Source organism: Schistocerca cancellata, chromosome 1 (genome assembly GCF_023864275.1).
Source record: "Schistocerca cancellata isolate TAMUIC-IGC-003103 chromosome 1, iqSchCanc2.1, whole genome shotgun sequence".
NCBI lineage: Eukaryota > Metazoa > Arthropoda > Insecta > Orthoptera > Acrididae > Schistocerca > Schistocerca cancellata.
Window position 1 is genome coordinate 937583609 of NC_064626.1, and position 17582 is coordinate 937601190.

The following is a 17582-nucleotide window of genomic DNA, read 5'->3' on the forward strand; positions in this document are numbered from 1 at the left end:
ACCATTTATTAATGATTTCATCTGCAAATGCAATTTTATTGTTCACTATTAAAGGTCCCTTAGGTAATTATAAAATTCGTACGAATTACGTAAAGAAATCCGGGTTGTTCTTTTCCAAATAATAGAAGTCTTTGCGTAATCAAAACCTAGCCTCCTTCTGACAACGATCAGGAGCCGACCAGAAGACGGACGTCTTCGACCGCTTTCGTGTATCCTGTGGCAAAGCTGTGCCAGACTGGAAACACGACATTCTAGTATGAAATACCGATTTAAATTGATAGAATTGAAATATATTTAACGTAAGAAAAATAATTTTTTTTATCATACTAGATCTGGCGCCCGAACAGGGACCTGATAAAAAATTTTAATCTGTTCTGTTATTGTTTCATGACATCATCCGGTGGACATTGGGAAGCCGTAAAGGAAGTACTGATCGCAACCGAGGAAGTATTAAATTAAAAAAAAAAATTCGAAAAATAACAGCAGTGCGCAAAACGACTGATGTAAGTACGGTTTTCATTACGCATAAAATCTCGCGTCTTGTATAAAAAAAAAGCTGATTTCCGGAATTTCTTTCCTTACTGCTTCATTTTATCCTATCGCTGTTATTTCCTTGCAGAGTTGCTTATTTACGTAGTTAGAATTCGTTTCTGATCATCTCTTCATGCAAAGTTTATTTGTTAGCATTATTAGCATCTTCATTGTTGCTACGGTTAAGAACACAAGATGGATGCCATAATAGCAGGATTCAGTGTCTAGTAGGTGTTTGTCACTTATTTTCAAAGTTAGGTGCCATCTTGTCTTCTACCCGGTATAGCTCTGCAATTGTCAACTACCGCAGTGTGACGTTTGACTATCAGCGCGCGCATCTGAGAGTTGACGATCGACGTACCGCGAAATATTTCTTTGAGCAGTTACGTCACAAACTTGAAAATAAACATGGCAGATGACAAAGGAAAGCCGACAAACAGTCTGGATGACGGTGATGACACAGTTGTCAAGTCATACCCACTACGTTCGCGAACGGGAACAGGCAGACCCGATTCGCGAATGGAGAGAACGGTAGACGATGATGGTGTGCGTGACGTATCGTCACAGCAATCATCGTCACAGCAAGCGGGAGAAAATTTGATGGTTGAAATGATGAGAATTTTTTTTCAAGAAAGAGAACAGGAGAAACTGGAAAGGGAAGCTTATAAATTACAAGAACAACGTGATAGAGAACAGGAGAAACTGGAAAGGGAAGCTTATAAATTACAAAAACAACGTGATAGAGAACAGGAGAAACGGGAAAGGGAAGCTTATAAATTACAAAAACAACGAGATAGACAAGAAAGGGAACAAAAAGAAAGGGAAAAGGAACGGGAGACAGAGCGAAAATGGTTTGACCTGAATACCATGATTGGTACAATGCAAAATAGGTTAGATAATATTGATGCCAACTTAGAGGCAAGAATAAGGACAGTCACGGTGGAATATATCTCGGAATTAAGTACTAAAGTTAATGAAAGGATAGAAGGTATTCTGCAGAAGGTAGATGCATGTGAGAGCACAGTAGGTAACGTGCACAAAGACATCAAAGTACAAATCGAAAGTTTCCAGGCAGTTACAACAGAAGTTTCAAAAAAGTCCGCTGAGGTCGGAGCTAAAGTAAACAAGCTTGCAGACAATGTCGTCACTCTGCAAGGCCAGGTCAATGACCTGACACAGGCGCTATCCGAAATAAACATTGAAAAGAGGGTGAATGATGCTGCAGCCAACGTACGTTCCACGATAGGAAAAGAATTTGTAGAATGGGTCGAGACTAAGGAACAGTACATAGAAAACAAGGTTCAACACGACTTAAAAGAAGCCGTTAAGTCAGCCACAGTTGAAGTTTTAGCTGCTCCAGGTGCATCAGGAGATACGATTCTCACTGAATTAGGAGAGATTCGTAGAGTTTTTCACCGAGATCTTCCCGAATGGAAACGACACCTCACTGAGGAAATCGAGCAGTTGAAACAACAAGTCAATGATTTTCCTAATGACAATAGAAGTGAGCATTCACACTTGCTTTCTTCATAACATGAATACAATAATAATCCTGTGTCTCGTGTAGAATTCTCTCCACTTGTACATGGACACAGCAGTAAGAATCCGTTAGTACGCAACCAGAATGATCAAGTAACTCTTGTCGAGCTAATGAAAGAAGAAAGCGTTCTCAAGCACCACGTATTCCAGCCTTTTCTGCCAGAGAAACGCAACATCCACCCAATGGTTTTTCTGAAGTCATTTAATGGTGTTTTTCCCGAGAGCTGGGATGACAAGCAACGTATGCGCTTTATAGTAGGTTACATTCAAGGAGAGGGTTCTGTCTGGGGAACAGAAGTAATTGACAGATGTAATAATTACGCTGACTTCGAAAAGCAATTTCTGAACAAATTCTGGAGTTCAGGCATACAACAACGCCTTAGAAAGGAGGTATATAATGCTGAACCGTTTAATACGAGAAGTGCTGGTCTCCGTAGGTACTTCGAGAAATACCTGCGAAAAATACAATATTGGGACACGCCCATTTCCACGAAGGACGTAATTATGATCCTTAAGTCAAAGCTACCGGTATCAATCAGGGGGAAGTTAGTAAATGTCAGTGACGAGGACACGGAGGCTTTTCTGTCAGTACTTGACAACCTTGACATGATTCAATAAGACGTGCGTGCTAGTGCGCGGAGTAATTGTAATCTTGGCCCGCACACTACACAGCCGCACGGTGTAGGTGCAGACTCAGGTATGTCATACCAACCCAACAACAGTAAAGGACACGACGTTCCGTGCGATAATAACAACTACTATCGCCGTAACGGGAAGCAGAAACATAAATTCCAGGATCAAAACAGGTACCACCCCATATACCAGACAACACAACAGCAATACGGTAATTTACCAGTTAATTACAATGATCGCTATCACTACAATAACGATCGCCAAAATAATAATAATTTCAATGGAAAAGGACGTTGGATTAACACCAACAGTCAACAGCAGTATGGTAACCAGCCTAGATTCCAGCACTGTTCTCAAGGAAGAAATGCTCCAGATCCTTCCAAGCAATACAAACAACAGTATGCTCCAAACTTTAGGAATAGTCCTCCACCTTTTACTAACTATCAAAGTCAAAATCATGAACCTCAAAATTCTCGCATCTATTATGCCCGAGCAAACCCGCCAACACACACCATCTCGACTGAAATTCCGGCAAATAGCTCGTAACTTAGGTGGAATACGGAAGCAAACTTCGTACCGAGCGTACCGCCCGGTACTTCAAAAGTAATTGTGAGCGAAATTCAATCCAATGAACATGCGGAAAACTAAAAGCAGCTTCTTTTTCTTGCCTCCTTGGGGAAGCTGCGGAACATGTTGGGGGCGATTTCATTAGAGGGCAAATCAACCTTATACGATATGACAATGACTGTGACTTACGAGATGACTTGCTGAAGGAGAATGACGTTTTGAATGGTGAGGATTTATGGGAAAACCAGGTTCAGGCATCCACTATGATTCATATTCATGATGTACCACTTGTCGCTATAATAGATACTGGTGCCAATATCAATGTTTTGTCTTTATGTGTATATAAGAAAGTGTGTTCTGTAGCAAAAGTTCTGTCATTGCCAGTACAAGGGTGTACCGTCTCCGGAGCTGTAGGCTCTCTAGTTCAAAAGGTGACGCTACAAATTCATGTACCAGTGAGATTTGCATCAGACATCGTACCATGTACTTTTCTAGTTGTTAAAAATCTGTCAGTACCTTGCCTCCTAGGAATGGAGTTTCTACGTAAGAATCGTGTCATCATAGATTTGTATGAAGGTACATGTACTCTCAGATGCAGTGATAAGAGTATAGTGATTCGACTTATGAGGACCAAAGTTAAGTTGTCCAGCCAAGAACATAAAGTAAAGCTCCGCAAGCTCACATCTCGGCAACAATATTTCAATTATTTAGACGAGTCAGTAAATGCAGACGAAGACTTTGACTTATTACCGACACATGAAGAATTACTGACGAAGGCTAATGAATCTGAAGGATTAGGTGACCGACAAAGAAACGAACTATACGACCTGTTGACACAATTTACCAATGTGTTTTCTAAGAAACCGGGAATCATAGCCAACTATGTATTCGACATGAAGGTTAAGCCCCACAGCACCTACTGCAAAACCACCTATGCAGTTCCGCATTCCCGCAAGGAAGCAGTACGACAGGAAATCCGCAAAATGTTAAACTGGAAAATAATTGAACCCTCTGACTCTCCATATTCGAGCCCATTATTGTCTATATTTAAACAGGACGGAAGTGTTAGGCTTGTTCTAGACGCTAGGAACATCAACAAAATTATCGTTCCTGTGTGTACCCGACCGGAAGCATTGGAGGAGCAACTGCAAAGGTTTTATGGTATCAAATTTCTAACCTCCATCGACCTTCGAAGTAGCTATTGGCAGGTGAAGTTGTCGCCTTCTTCAAGGAAGTACACGGCCTTTATCTTTGCGGGTCGGTCATATCAATTTCGTGTCGTACCCTTTGGCTTGAATATTAGTTCAGGTGTCTTTATTGCCGCACTTGACCATGTCTTAGGTCACGAGTTACTGGACAAAATACACTGTCTATGTCGATGATATCTTAGTAGCCTCGACTTCATGGGAGGAACATCTTGACTTGATTCGGAAAATCTTCGTGAGGTTTGCTAACTTTGGCGTTACTGCCAATTTACAGAAATCAAAGGTTGTAAAAAAGGAAGTAAAATTCCTTGGTCATGTTATCTCTTCTGAGGGAATCTCTCCCGATCCTAACAAACTGTCTGCAATAAGGAACTTCCCTGTGCCCTGCACCAAAAGACAATTAAAAGGGTTTCTAGGGTTAACGTCTTTCTTTCGTCGCTTTATACCAAATCAATCCATGAACAGTCCAGTGTTGCACAATCTATTAAAGAAAAACGTTCATTGGGTATGGACCTCTGAATGTCAGCAAGCCTTTGACAAAATCAAACATGCTCTTCTGAATAGCAATATCCTCAGTCATCCGGATATGAACTCCGAATTCTGCATTTCTTGTGACGCCTCATTTCAAGGTTTGGGCGCTTGTTTGTTCCAGCTAAAGAAAACTAGAGATAAAGAAGAGATTAGGATAGTTAGTTTCGCCAGTCGTGTGCTGACGGAGTGCGAGAGATCGTACTCTGTTACAGAGTTAGAAGGATTGGCAGTTGTGTGGGCGTTCCGCCGTTTTAATTATTACATTTATGGCCATCCGATCAAAGTGTATTCCGACCATCAAGCTCTTAGCTTTCTCCTTTCGTGTAAGCTCTATCATCCGAGGCTTACTCGCTGGTGCCTATCTCTACAGGAGTACAATTTCGAAATTGTTTACGTGAAAGGCAAGAACAACATCGTTGCAGATGCGCTGTCACGCATGCCGGAAGGTATGCCGGAGCCTACGGAACTTGTAGAACAGATTTCCAATCACAAGATACTCCTTATGAAAGATCCCTTGAATCGTAGTTATTTTCTACGTCTTTGCCGACAGATGGGTACTCTGCAAGAAAGTGACCGAAAATGGAAGAGAGTCAAACAGCTTCTACAAGACAACCCCAATCATCGTTTGTCGAAATTTTATAAATCATACAATGGTGTTTTATTTCATCGTACATCTATGTTGACGGAGCAATGGTGTGTTTGTATTCCTGAGGAGTACGTTGAATATCTCATATGGTACACTCACCTATCCTGGGGTCATTATGGCCCCGAGAAGTGTAAAAGAAAGATTTCTGCCTATTGCTACGTACCCAATCTGCATAAGAGAATTCATAAACTGCTAAGCACTTGTTTAATCTGTCAGAAAGCAAAGCCCTTCAATCTTTCGAATGTCATACCTTTGAATCCTATCTACACTGAGCGTCCTAACCAAATAGTCAGTCTCGACTATGCAGGTCCTCTTCCTAGAGGAAGAGGAGGTGCTAAGTACCTTGCTGTTTTGCTAGACCTCTTCACTAAGCACGTGCGTTTATACGCGATGAAGTCTTCCAGTGCAAAATCTTTAATAAGACGAATAGAAAAGGATTATTTTCCTCGTTTTGGTAAGCCGGAAACCATGTTGTCTGATAAGACTTCAAACTTCGTTGGAAAAGAGTGGAGACAGTTTCTTGCCAATAATGGTATTAGACAGATTCTAATCTCAAGATTTAGACCGCAAAGTAACCCGACAGAACGAGTCTTCAGAGAATTTAATCGTTTTATTCGCACCTATGTACCGAACCAGCAAACACGGTGGGTCGATTTCGTTACTCCATTTGAAGAAATTGTAAATAATCTTCCGCACACTTCGACCGGTTTCACACCTTCAGAGCTAATCTCCAGGCAAAGGGAAAGCAATGAATGGACTGATCCCATCCCCAAGATAGAAGGTCCAGAAGTCAACCTAGATAATAAGTTAAGACAAGCCCTGATCTCTCTCACAACTCATCCCAATTTAAGAAAAAAGGCATTTGACAAGCATGACAATAAAGTTCTGTCGTATCGCCTGAACGAGCGTGTTCTTCTGAGAACACACTTCAAACCATCTCTCATCTTACGTAAAAATCGTAAGTGGCAACACCTATACGAAGGACCGTTTGTTATAGTCAGGAAGCCACATATTGGTTGTTACGTGTTGGCAGATCCAGCTAGTGGACGAATAAAAGGACTGTACCACCATGTAGACCTAAAGAAGTACCATGAAAAACATTAAAAAAATATATCATTCATCATGTTAAGCTGCAACTTGAAACAAGAGTGTGATCTGTTTAGAAAGTATGTGAATCAACAGCATGTACATGTATTCTGCAGGTGACGTAATCATTTGAGTGAGGTGGACACAAAGTAATGATGGAGCTTGAAAGACATGAAGTGATTGAAGAAGGTACTCTACGGATTTGGAAAATAAGATTTGCTTTAGTTTTAAGGTAGTTTTAAGTTTCTTGAGCAATAAAAGACTGCAGTCGTTGAATTGAGTAAGGGATGTGCCAAAGTGCCACCTGCTGTTTTAGTTTTAAGTTATGGCAAATCTCCTTTTTACCAAGAAGTAAAGGTTTTCTTTAAATCCCTCATTCAGACCAGAATGTCCGTATATGTGAAGTATTAACCTAAGTTAAGCTTTCAAAGGACTGATATTTTAAGTCGCTAGAACCATGTACGATGCAAAACTGATACATTGTAATCTGTAGATTACACCGCGTATAAGCAGAAACATATAGTTAATATACAAAGAAATGAATAGTGGTACTCACAACTGGAAAGCAACTTTAATTTATTTATTACTATGAGTTAACCAGTTAAGAAATTTGCATTTATAATAAGAATTAGGTCCTGTATTGGAGAAACTTAGAGAGACTATTCCTATGTCACGAGTATTATACAGAAACCTTCGATATTAATACACCTAGTTGAGGGCTGAGATAACCTGCTTATAAACTTCTGCTATGTCCGCATGCCGTGATTTTGAAATATATTTGAAGATGCTTTGGAAGCGGATTTGTGCGATATTGTAATACTGAAGTCAAGTTATGCCACGTGGATGACACTAAAAACGGTGGAGCTGAAGAATGAACTTGCTCAACTGATTATTCCACCTATTATCTGTCTTCGTATCTTTCATTTCCTTGCACTATCCTATTGTAGTTTTCTTCTTTAGCATTCTTACCTTTCTACCCTACCCGGTAGGGGAAGAAATTTGGAAATTGGTTCAAAAGACTTGACGTGTGTATGTTGTGTGTATTGACGATCGTGGCTCGTTGGTTAATGCTTATCTGCAGTTACTTATCGAAACGTGATGTAAATCTGATTTTCTGTGAGCAAAAGCATCCTAGGAAATAGGAATAATTTTCCCGATTTCTGTTAGATGAAGTTTTGAACGTGAACTGTTCGGCACGCCAAAGTGGGTATATTTTACTGATTATTGATGTAAACGAAAAAAAAGGCTGTTATAGAACAATAAGAAAAAGGAAAAGAATCAGATTTAAAATACATGTAAAATCTAACGTGCATCAGAAGCACCATTCAGAATAGCAAACACGTTTTTCGTTAGGTCTTGGACAGTAATTAAAAAAAACTATGTTTGTTTTGTAAATGATCCTTTTATCATAAGTAATTTTAGCATTACCTGTGCTACTCTGTGGTAAAGAGACACATATATGGACACATGTGGATTGCTGCGTGTGACTCAGTGACAAAATAATGGACACGTGTGTAAAATCGTAATTTGACACATGTATGGACACGACAAACTAGTTATCTCTTGTGTGAATCAAAACTGTAATAAACTTATGGACACGAGTGATGTTCCACGTGTAAAGTAGCATTTCAAGTATTCTCACGCTGTAACGACGATACAGTGACTATCAGTCAAAGGATAGACAAGCTATTGTACTCACTGCAATATGTGACAGTAGTCATTTTCATCGATGACTGTTCTTCGTCGCTGGTGCAGTCAATTTACCGTCCAGGTTGACCATGTCGCCTTGACGAGCTGCTCCAGTACCCCCGATTCAACAAAATGCACAAGTTAAAAAAAAAAAGGGTTGGCAGCCACAGAACTATCTGCCTCGTGCAGGACGCGGACTGCCAACGCTGTCAAACCGCCAGTTCGTTACCACGTGACTGTGAAGCACTCTGGCAACATTCAATGACTGCTCGCCGGCCCGCACTCAACAATAAGCATTCCTCTCCGTAACGGGCGCGAGCGTGCTCCAGATTTGAGATGAAAATGGACATAAAAATAATAAAACGTTGATAAACTACGCACGATTTTACTATATTTACATTAAAAGGACACTAATGACGACTTTTCCTTAACTATGAAAATTGCTACGGCAATATTGCTAAATACATTGCTTAAGAAAGACATGTACAAGACGAAACGTGTTTTGCTAATATTTGCTAACGAAAGAATATAAAACCTAGACACAAAATATGAATAATATACAATGTATATGTACATAGTCTATGTAGTAATTTTTATTGTCTTAAATTCTTACTCTATATTCCCTTAGATTAAGATGCTAGTTAATGAGCAAGTCCTAATACAGATTTTTTTTCCTGTATTTTCATGTGCTGAAACATGAATTGGAATGAGATTAAGACAGCTACCAAACAGACTCATTCGTCATTGAACCAGTCTTCAACTTTCCTGATTCCCGACATGACCCGATGGATCGTCGAGTCAAGAAATATCACTTCCCCCTTTCACATAGTGAAATTCCCAGTGTTTTTCCACCAGAATGTGAAAAGGTGATCCCCAGTTTTAGTGCAGTGAAAAGTGACAGGTAATGAAAGAATTCCCCTGTGAAAATCATCCGAGTTCATGGGAAATACTACCAACTACAAAGTGAAGAGTGATGTCGCTACGAGAAAGACTGATAAAAGTTTTATGTTCTGTTCACAATTGGCGGAAATGCACCAATACTGTAATAGAATTTTTTTTCTTATTGTCAGTATTTATGTATATTTGTATCTGTATGTGTATTTAATTTGTACTTGTATCTATGTTAGTATTTCAATGTTTCAATTGACTGAATGAGAGTAATTCTTGAGAACCTATGTTAAATCCTTGAACACTTGCCACAACCAAGTTTGTTAATGATCAAGCAACTGTGAGTAGTTTTGACGACTTAGTATGAAACGTATATAATTCTATGTGCCTTATGTTATGTTTGTTTTGCTCCCTACAAGGAGAGAGCCTTAAATACTTCATTCACGAAGTACGTGAATCCAATAATATTACGACTGCGCGTGAGTCGTAACGATCTTTCAGACTCATTACTCCTCACGCGGGAAGCGATGTAATATTATTGGTATTTCCGTCCTACGAAAGCTTTGAGTACCCTTTGAAAGACATTTGTTTTGTATAATTTACATAACTGTAAAGATGCGCATCTAGCGCGGACGCTAATACATCGATTGCGCATCAAAGAAACATTTTAACAGAAGCTGAACTGTCGTTCCGCTTCGATCTAAATATAAGATGACGGTAGAAAACTTTTGTAGATCTTCAGATTCTAATGTGCTTCTGCTTGTTATGTGAAAACGTAAAGGAGGTCGAATTTAAGTTAAAAAAAGTGAGCGGTCTTGCTAGCGTGCAGACAACATTATTAATTAATAAAATTAAGGTAATTCATGTTCGAAACTGTAAATCAGCAAGTTATTGTTATCGGAGGTGTTGAACAGTGCAAGAATTGTCTTCGACGAAAGGAGAAAAGTAGTGACTATAATTTGTGAAAAAAAAAGACGTGAACCAAGGAGACAGCACAGGACAGGCTGAAATCTGATTGCACCATACTGTTAGAAAAGTAATTATGTAAGTTGTATTGTTTATAAATAAGTCCTAATTTGCTAGTGAGAATTGTTTGAATATATTTAGTGTTTACCAGATTACTTATTCTGTTCTTTTCCTTTATACTTTTTTAACCTCCATGCCATGTTATTTTTATAAACGTCAAACAGCCTTTACTACAGCAGAGAATACTGCGGCATCCTGGTCGTGTACAGAAGGCCGCAACTTGTCTTCTATACAACTCATAGCTGACCCATTCATTAATGATTTCATCTGCAAATGCAATTTTATTGTTCACTATTAAAGGTCCCTTAGGTAATTATAAAATTCGTACGAATTACGTAAAGAAATTCGGGTTGTTCTTTTCCAAATAATAGAAGTCTTTGCGTAATCAAAACCTAGCCTCCTTCTGACAACGATCAGGAGCCGACCAGAAGACGGACGTCTTCGACCGCTTTCGTGTCTCCTGTGGCAAAGCTGTGCCAGACTGGAAACACGACATTCTAGTATGAAATACCGATTTAAATTGATAGAATTGAAATATATTTAACGTAAGAAAAATAATATTTTTTTATCATACTAGAAAATGCATACACAAATACACTCACCTCACTTTTCACTACTTAATGTTCTGAACCAAAGGCATCTGATGTGCGCATGGCTTGAATATTTCGCACACAATTCTTCAGGATTCTTGCACAATAAGCCTTACCTTCTTCTTTCAATCAATTTCGTTTTCTTATGTAGTGTTTCTCTTCTCCAGTTAGCCTCAGGTTATGACCTGGTGTAAGAAAATTTACACAAACATTAATACATTACAATGGTTATGTGTATACATAATTATATCAGTCATAATAGTACATAATTTGGGCCAGAGTTGCGGCGCTAGTCTCATGGTCAAATTCGAGGGCTATTAAGAAAGTAGAGAACGTTTGCGTCTGACGCCGCTAAGCGTGTGCCGATCGCGTATACACTCCTGGAAATGGAAAAAAGAACTCATTGACACCGGTGTGTCAGACCCACCATACTTGCCCCGGACACTGCGAGAGGGCTGTACAAGCAATGATCACACGCACGGCACAGCGGACACACCAGGAACCGCGGTGTTGGCCGTCGAATGGCGCTAGCTGCGCAGCATTTGTGCACCGCCGCCGTCAGTGTCAGCCAGTTTGCCGTGGCATACGGAGCTCCATCGCAGTCTTTAACACTGGTAGCATGCCGCGACAGCGTGGACGTGAACCGTATGTGCAGTTGACGGACTTTGAGCGAGGGCGTATAGTGGGCATGCGGGAGGCCGGGTGGACGTACCGCCGAATTGCTCAACACGTGGGGCGTGAGGTCTCCACAGTACATCGATGTTGTCGCCAGTGGTCGGCGGAAGGTGCACGTGCCCGTCGACCTGGGACCGGACCGCAGCGACGCACGGATGCACGCCAAGACCGTAGGATCCTACGCAGTGCCGTAGGGGACCGCACCGCCACTTCCCAGCAAATTAGGGACACTGTTGCTCCTGGGGTATCGGCGAGGACCATTCGCAACCGTCTCCATGAAGCTGGGCTACGGTCCCGCACACCGTTAGGCCGTCTTCCGCTCACGCCCCAACATCGTGCAGCCCGCCTCCAGTGGTGTCGCGACAGGCGTGAATGGAGGGACGAATGGAGACGTGTCGTCTTCAGGGATGAGAGTCGCTTCTGCCTTGGTGCCAATGATGGTCGTATGCATGTTTGGCGCCGTGCAGGTGAGCGCCACAATCAGGACTGCATACGACCGAGGCACACAGGGCCAACACCCGGCATCATGGTGTGGGGAGCGATGTCCTACACTGGCCGTACACCACTGGTGATCGTCGAGGGGACACTGAATAGTGCACGGTACATCCAAACCGTCATCGAACCCATCGTTCTACCATTCCTAGACCGGCAAGGGAACTTGCTGTTCCAACAGGACAATGCACGTCCGCATGTATCCCGTGCCACCCAACGTGCTCTAGAAGGTGTAAGTCAACTACCCTGGCCAGCAAGATCTCCGGATCTGTCCCCCATTGAGCATGTTTGGGACTGGATGAAGCGTCGTCTCACGCGGTCTGCACGTCCAGCACGAACACTGGTCCAACTGAGGCGCCAGGTGGAAATGGCATGGCAAGCCGTTCCACAGGACTACATCCAGCATCTCTACGATCGTCTCCATGGGAGAATAGCAGCCTGCATTGCTGCGAAAGGTGGATATACACTGTACTAGTGCCGACATTGTGCATGCTCTGTTGCCTGTGTCTATGTGCCTGTGGTTCTGTCAGTGTGATCATGTGATGTATCTGACCCCAGGAATGTGTCAATAAAGTTTCCCCTTCCTGGGACAATGAATTCACGGTGTTCTTATTTCAATTTCCAGGAGTGTATTTTGGTATGTGCATGCTAGGGAGCTCAGTTGGCATCCATCCGTGACAGCGGAAACGTCTCTGCGAGTCTGGTTTTTTCGATATCCGAATTTGAATTCTGAGCTGCAATCGAAAGTCCCGCCAGTTGTGAGGTGCGGTCTGTGGTACGATTTTTGTTAGCAAAAAACCTAAATCCTATAGAAATTTATCGTGAACTGTGCGAAGTGTACGGAAACAACGTATTGAGTGAATGTTCCGTCCGGAAATGACGCATTCGGTTTAAAAATGGCCGAACCAACGTTCGTGATGATAAGAAGAGTGGACACCAAGCATTGTGACTGACGATCTTGTCGCTGAAGTTGATGAAACGATTCGTGAAAACCGTCGCTTCACAATAACGGACCTTGCGCTTTCTTTTCCATGAGTTTCACGGACTCTGTACTTTGAAATTGTCACTCAAAAGCTAGGCTACCACAAATTTTGTGCACGATGGGTGCCCAAAATACTTACAGAGCACCATAAAGGACAGTGAATGGAGGCAACGTTGACATTTTTGGAGGCCTGCCACAAACATGGTGATTCATTACTGGACCGAATCGTAACCAGTGACAAGACTTGGGTGGAACACGTCAATTGCGAGACAAAATTACAGTCCAAGAAGTGGGGGCACACAAGGTCCTCAAAAAAACCAAGAAAATGTTTGCAAACCTTGTCAGCAAGGAAGTTGGTGGCGACAGTGTTTTGGGCCAGGCAAGGTGTGATTCTTGTTGATTTTCTCGAATGTACTGCAACCATAAATTCTGCCCATTACTGTCAAACTTTGCACAGCCTTAGAAGAGCAGTTAAAAACAAAGCCGACGTCCAAAACTTTGTTTTTGCATGACAATGCCTGACCTCACACGGCAAACTGCACAAAAGAACTCCATAATTAATTCAAATGGGGAAATTTCCCTCATCCGCCTTACAGTTCCGATCTTGCGCCAAGCGATTTCCACTTGTTTCTCAAGATGAAGAACTTGCTTGCAATGCAGCACTTTGGTGACGTCGCGGAACTCCAGGCGGGCGTGACTCACTGACGGAAGTCTCAGGCGGCAGAATCTTATGACGAAGGTCTTCCAAAGCTTGTCCACCGCTATAAGTGCCTTAATGTGTTTGGTGACCATGTGGAAGAGTAGTACGTCAGTCGCTCTTTCAGATGTATATAGTAAAATGTTTTTCTTGTACTTACTTTTTTTAATGCCAAATCGTTCCCTACTTTCTGAATAGCCCTTGTAAAATGTGTGGACGCGAAACTTTTTAATGATAGTGATTTGGATTTGATTTTGAATTGAATTTAAATGTTTATACTTTTATGTTTATGCTTTTAATAACTGGCTGATTAATAAAGATTAAGATGACCAAACGTTCTGTTCACGTTAAAGTTACTTTAATATGAGCCAGTCTAGAAACACCTTACATTTAATTTGAAAACTGAAATAATATTTATGTATTTGTCTCAGCTAATATTTTTAACACGCAGTTCTTTGTTATAATTTGCAACTGCACACACACGCGAGAGAATTGTTCTCACCGCCGTTGAAGTCCGAGTAGTGGCTCTGGATCTCGGCGACTAACTGAAAATAATAATCTTAAAAACCATGTTTCTTCCGTTGCGTCAGGCGGCTGTGGAAAAAAATATTTGTTATGTTTTGAGCGGGCGATCTCTTTGCTTCCGCTAAATTCGTGCATTAAAAATGCCACATAATGGTGTCTGTTGCTGCAGCGGCGGCTGCAACTGTTGAACTAAAAATTCCTCTGATTTTAAAAGGAAATGGAAATGGCACAGGGCTCACCTTCTACAAATAAAGGTGAAAAATAACTTTAAACTATTATATTACTGAATTAATATCAGGAATAAGCTTACATTCGTCAGGTATTAACAAATATGTCCGACTACTAGCACATCAGACAAGAGAAAAAAAAAAAGATAGTAGAAGAACAACTGAACGCTGTTCCTCTTCACATTAAACTTACATAAATTATATTGTGCTTAATCAGTAATCTTTGCGCTCAAATATTGAAATTAACATTTTACATAAAATAGTGCAAATGAGAAAAATTATGCCACCTATGGAGCCAATAACGCACTCTATATAATATTTCGCATCGAGATAAAAGCTCTCGTCTATATTAAAGCTTTTTAATATTTGCGTTTAAGATTTTTCAATATTTTCACTGGGGACGGCACAAGACGAAGCTCTGCTGAGACATGGCCAGTTTCCGGATTCACTACCAATGGTAAGAGAATGAACATTTATTTAGGACTAGCATCCTTTTTTCGTAAATTCGAACCACAGCAACTGATGAACAGTGATGCATTACTCAACTTGTTTCAAAAAAATAGGCCTCGGTTATGGGATGATAAGCGTCAGGAGGACTTTAATAATATTAAGTAGGCATTAGTCAATGCAAACATTCTTAGCTGCCCTGTCATGTCCAAGGATTTTTGTCTATGCATAGATGCCTCATCTGTGGGGCTGGGGGCACACTTGTTCCAAATGCGAGAAGAAGAAGGTAAAGAAGTTCCCAAGGTCATCAGCTTTGTTAGTCGCACATGATCAGAAGCAGAAAAATGTTACTCTCTGTCAGAATTGGAACGTTCAGCTATAATATGGCCATTTAAAAAGTTTGAATATTTTTGTGGGCTAAGAATACTACATTTTACTATGACCATCAGACTCTGTCATTTGTTTTAACATGTAAAATATTGCACCGTAGATTAGCTAGATGGTGCCTATATTTGCAAGAATTCAGTTTCGAGATCATTCATATTAAAGGAAGTCAGAATGTTACTGATAATGCCTTGTCTAGATTACCATAAGGTTTATAGGAATTTGATGAATTAACAGAGCAAGATGCAGAAAACAAAACGTTATTAATGCAAGGTACAACGCAAAAATTTGTAAGCAAATGAAAATTATACAACAGCAAGATCGCAGATGGAGTAAAGGCATGCAAAACCTTAAGCAAGAAGAAGGTGAAAAGGTAAGAAAATAGTTCAGGAGTACAAGGGAGTTTTGCTTCATAGGAAACATGAACAATCTGATCAATGAATTTATAGGACAACACATGAAGCATGGGGACGTTATGGAGTAGGCAAACGTACTGAAACAACTGCAACAGTTCGTTATTTTCCAAATTTGAGAAGGCGAATCCTACAGGTGCAGCAAAATAAAGTGTGCAGCATGTCAAAAATGAAAACAGTCCAGTGTGTCAAAATGTACTGAGCTACACCCAATACTCACAAAAATCCCTCTAGATGTAGTATTCCTAGACATAGCTGGTCTATATCCAAGAAGTAAAGGAGAAAGATATGTAGTAGCACTGTATAATATTTTCTCGAAACATATAAAAATGTATGCCATTAAAAATGCAGCAGCCACAAATGTCAGAAAAAGAATTGAGGGAGACTATTTGAGAAGAGTAGGTACAGCCAAAGTACTACTAACTGATAATGCTTCATAGTGCGTTGGCCAAAAGTGGAAATAATTTATGACCTCACAGGGCATAACACTTGTATTAGTAAGCTTTTTTCACCTACAATCAAGCCCAGTAGAATGAGTCATTAGGACATAAACCCATCACAAACACACTTGATGGGTAGAATACGTAACTCTTTTCCTGAAAGTTGTCAATAACCTTACACATTCTTCAACAGGTTTCACAGCTAACGAATTGATGTTCCGGACAAAACAAAAAAAAAAAGAAAAAGAAACCGAATGAGTGGGAGTCGCCCATACCAAACGTACCAACTACAGAAATGACCCTTCAAGACAAAATCAAACAAGCCATGGTTAACTAGATAACACGGCCGAGTATAGAAAGAAAATTTATAATAAGAAACTGAAACGTGTTACACAGTTTTTTGAAGGGCAACGAGTCCTCTTACAGACGCACCCTAAAATGACAAAAACTGGCATACTGAATAAGAAGTGGCAATTACTCTATTCAGGACCATATAATTTCCAAATTACCATATCCTTGGATGTACAGATTAGCCTATGAGAAAACAGGGAGAAAAAGGGTCTCCAACCTCACAAAGATGTAAAAGCTTTTATAGAATGATGAAGCTAGATAGCATTTTTTTTTCTTTCTATCACAAGATAATTGTACATAGTGTACATAACTCCATGTGTAATTTTTCTTCTGGAGTGTATTTAAAAGAAAGGAATGTGTATAGGCATAACTAATTTTTTTAATTTGTACACATAAGCATAAAATCAAAGGCACTGAGAAGTAATACAGCGCTTCATGCGAAGCAAAAGTATAAATAAAATTCGCTTATGGCTCAGCTGTCCGCGCTCAACAATACGCGCTTACGTCATTAGTAGGAGAGGAGGCATTGACCTGTGTGCATGCACGACATACTGGCAGAAGGCACAACCCAAATAGGAATACGATATGTACATGTACCTAACTTAAATACGAAGTAAATGGAAATACTGAGCAATTGCATCTACTATCTAAGAACTAAGGAACCTCTTGATATATGGACAAAGAGATTTAATTAAATACTAAGCTGTATACAACATATACTACTGGCCATTAAAATCGCTACACCAAGAAGAAATGCAGATGATAAACAGGTATTCATTGGACAAATATATTATACTAGAACTGACATGTGATTATATTTTCACATAATTTGGATGCGTAGATCCTGAGAAATCAGTATCCAGAACAACCACCTCTAGCCGTAATAACGGCCTTGATACGCCTGGGCATTGAGTCAAACAGAGTTTGGATGGCGCGTACAGGTACAGCTGCCCATGCAGCTTCAACGCGATACCACAGATCATCAAGAGTAGCGACTGGCGTATTGTTACGAGCCAGT

The 17582-nt window shown here is 40.5% G+C and overlaps 1 protein-coding gene across 1 annotated transcript; it reads left to right on the forward strand.

The window, feature by feature from the left end:
* Positions 1 to 1050: 1050 nt before the first annotated feature.
* LOC126116030 (RNA-binding protein 25-like) lies at positions 1051 to 7698 on the forward strand. Its single transcript, XM_049915033.1, has 2 exons — positions 1051 to 1687; positions 7523 to 7698. Exons 1-2 carry the CDS (start codon positions 1051 to 1053, stop codon positions 7696 to 7698), a joined length of 813 nt encoding a protein of 270 aa, XP_049770990.1.
* The last annotated feature ends 9884 nt before the right edge of the window (positions 7699 to 17582 follow it).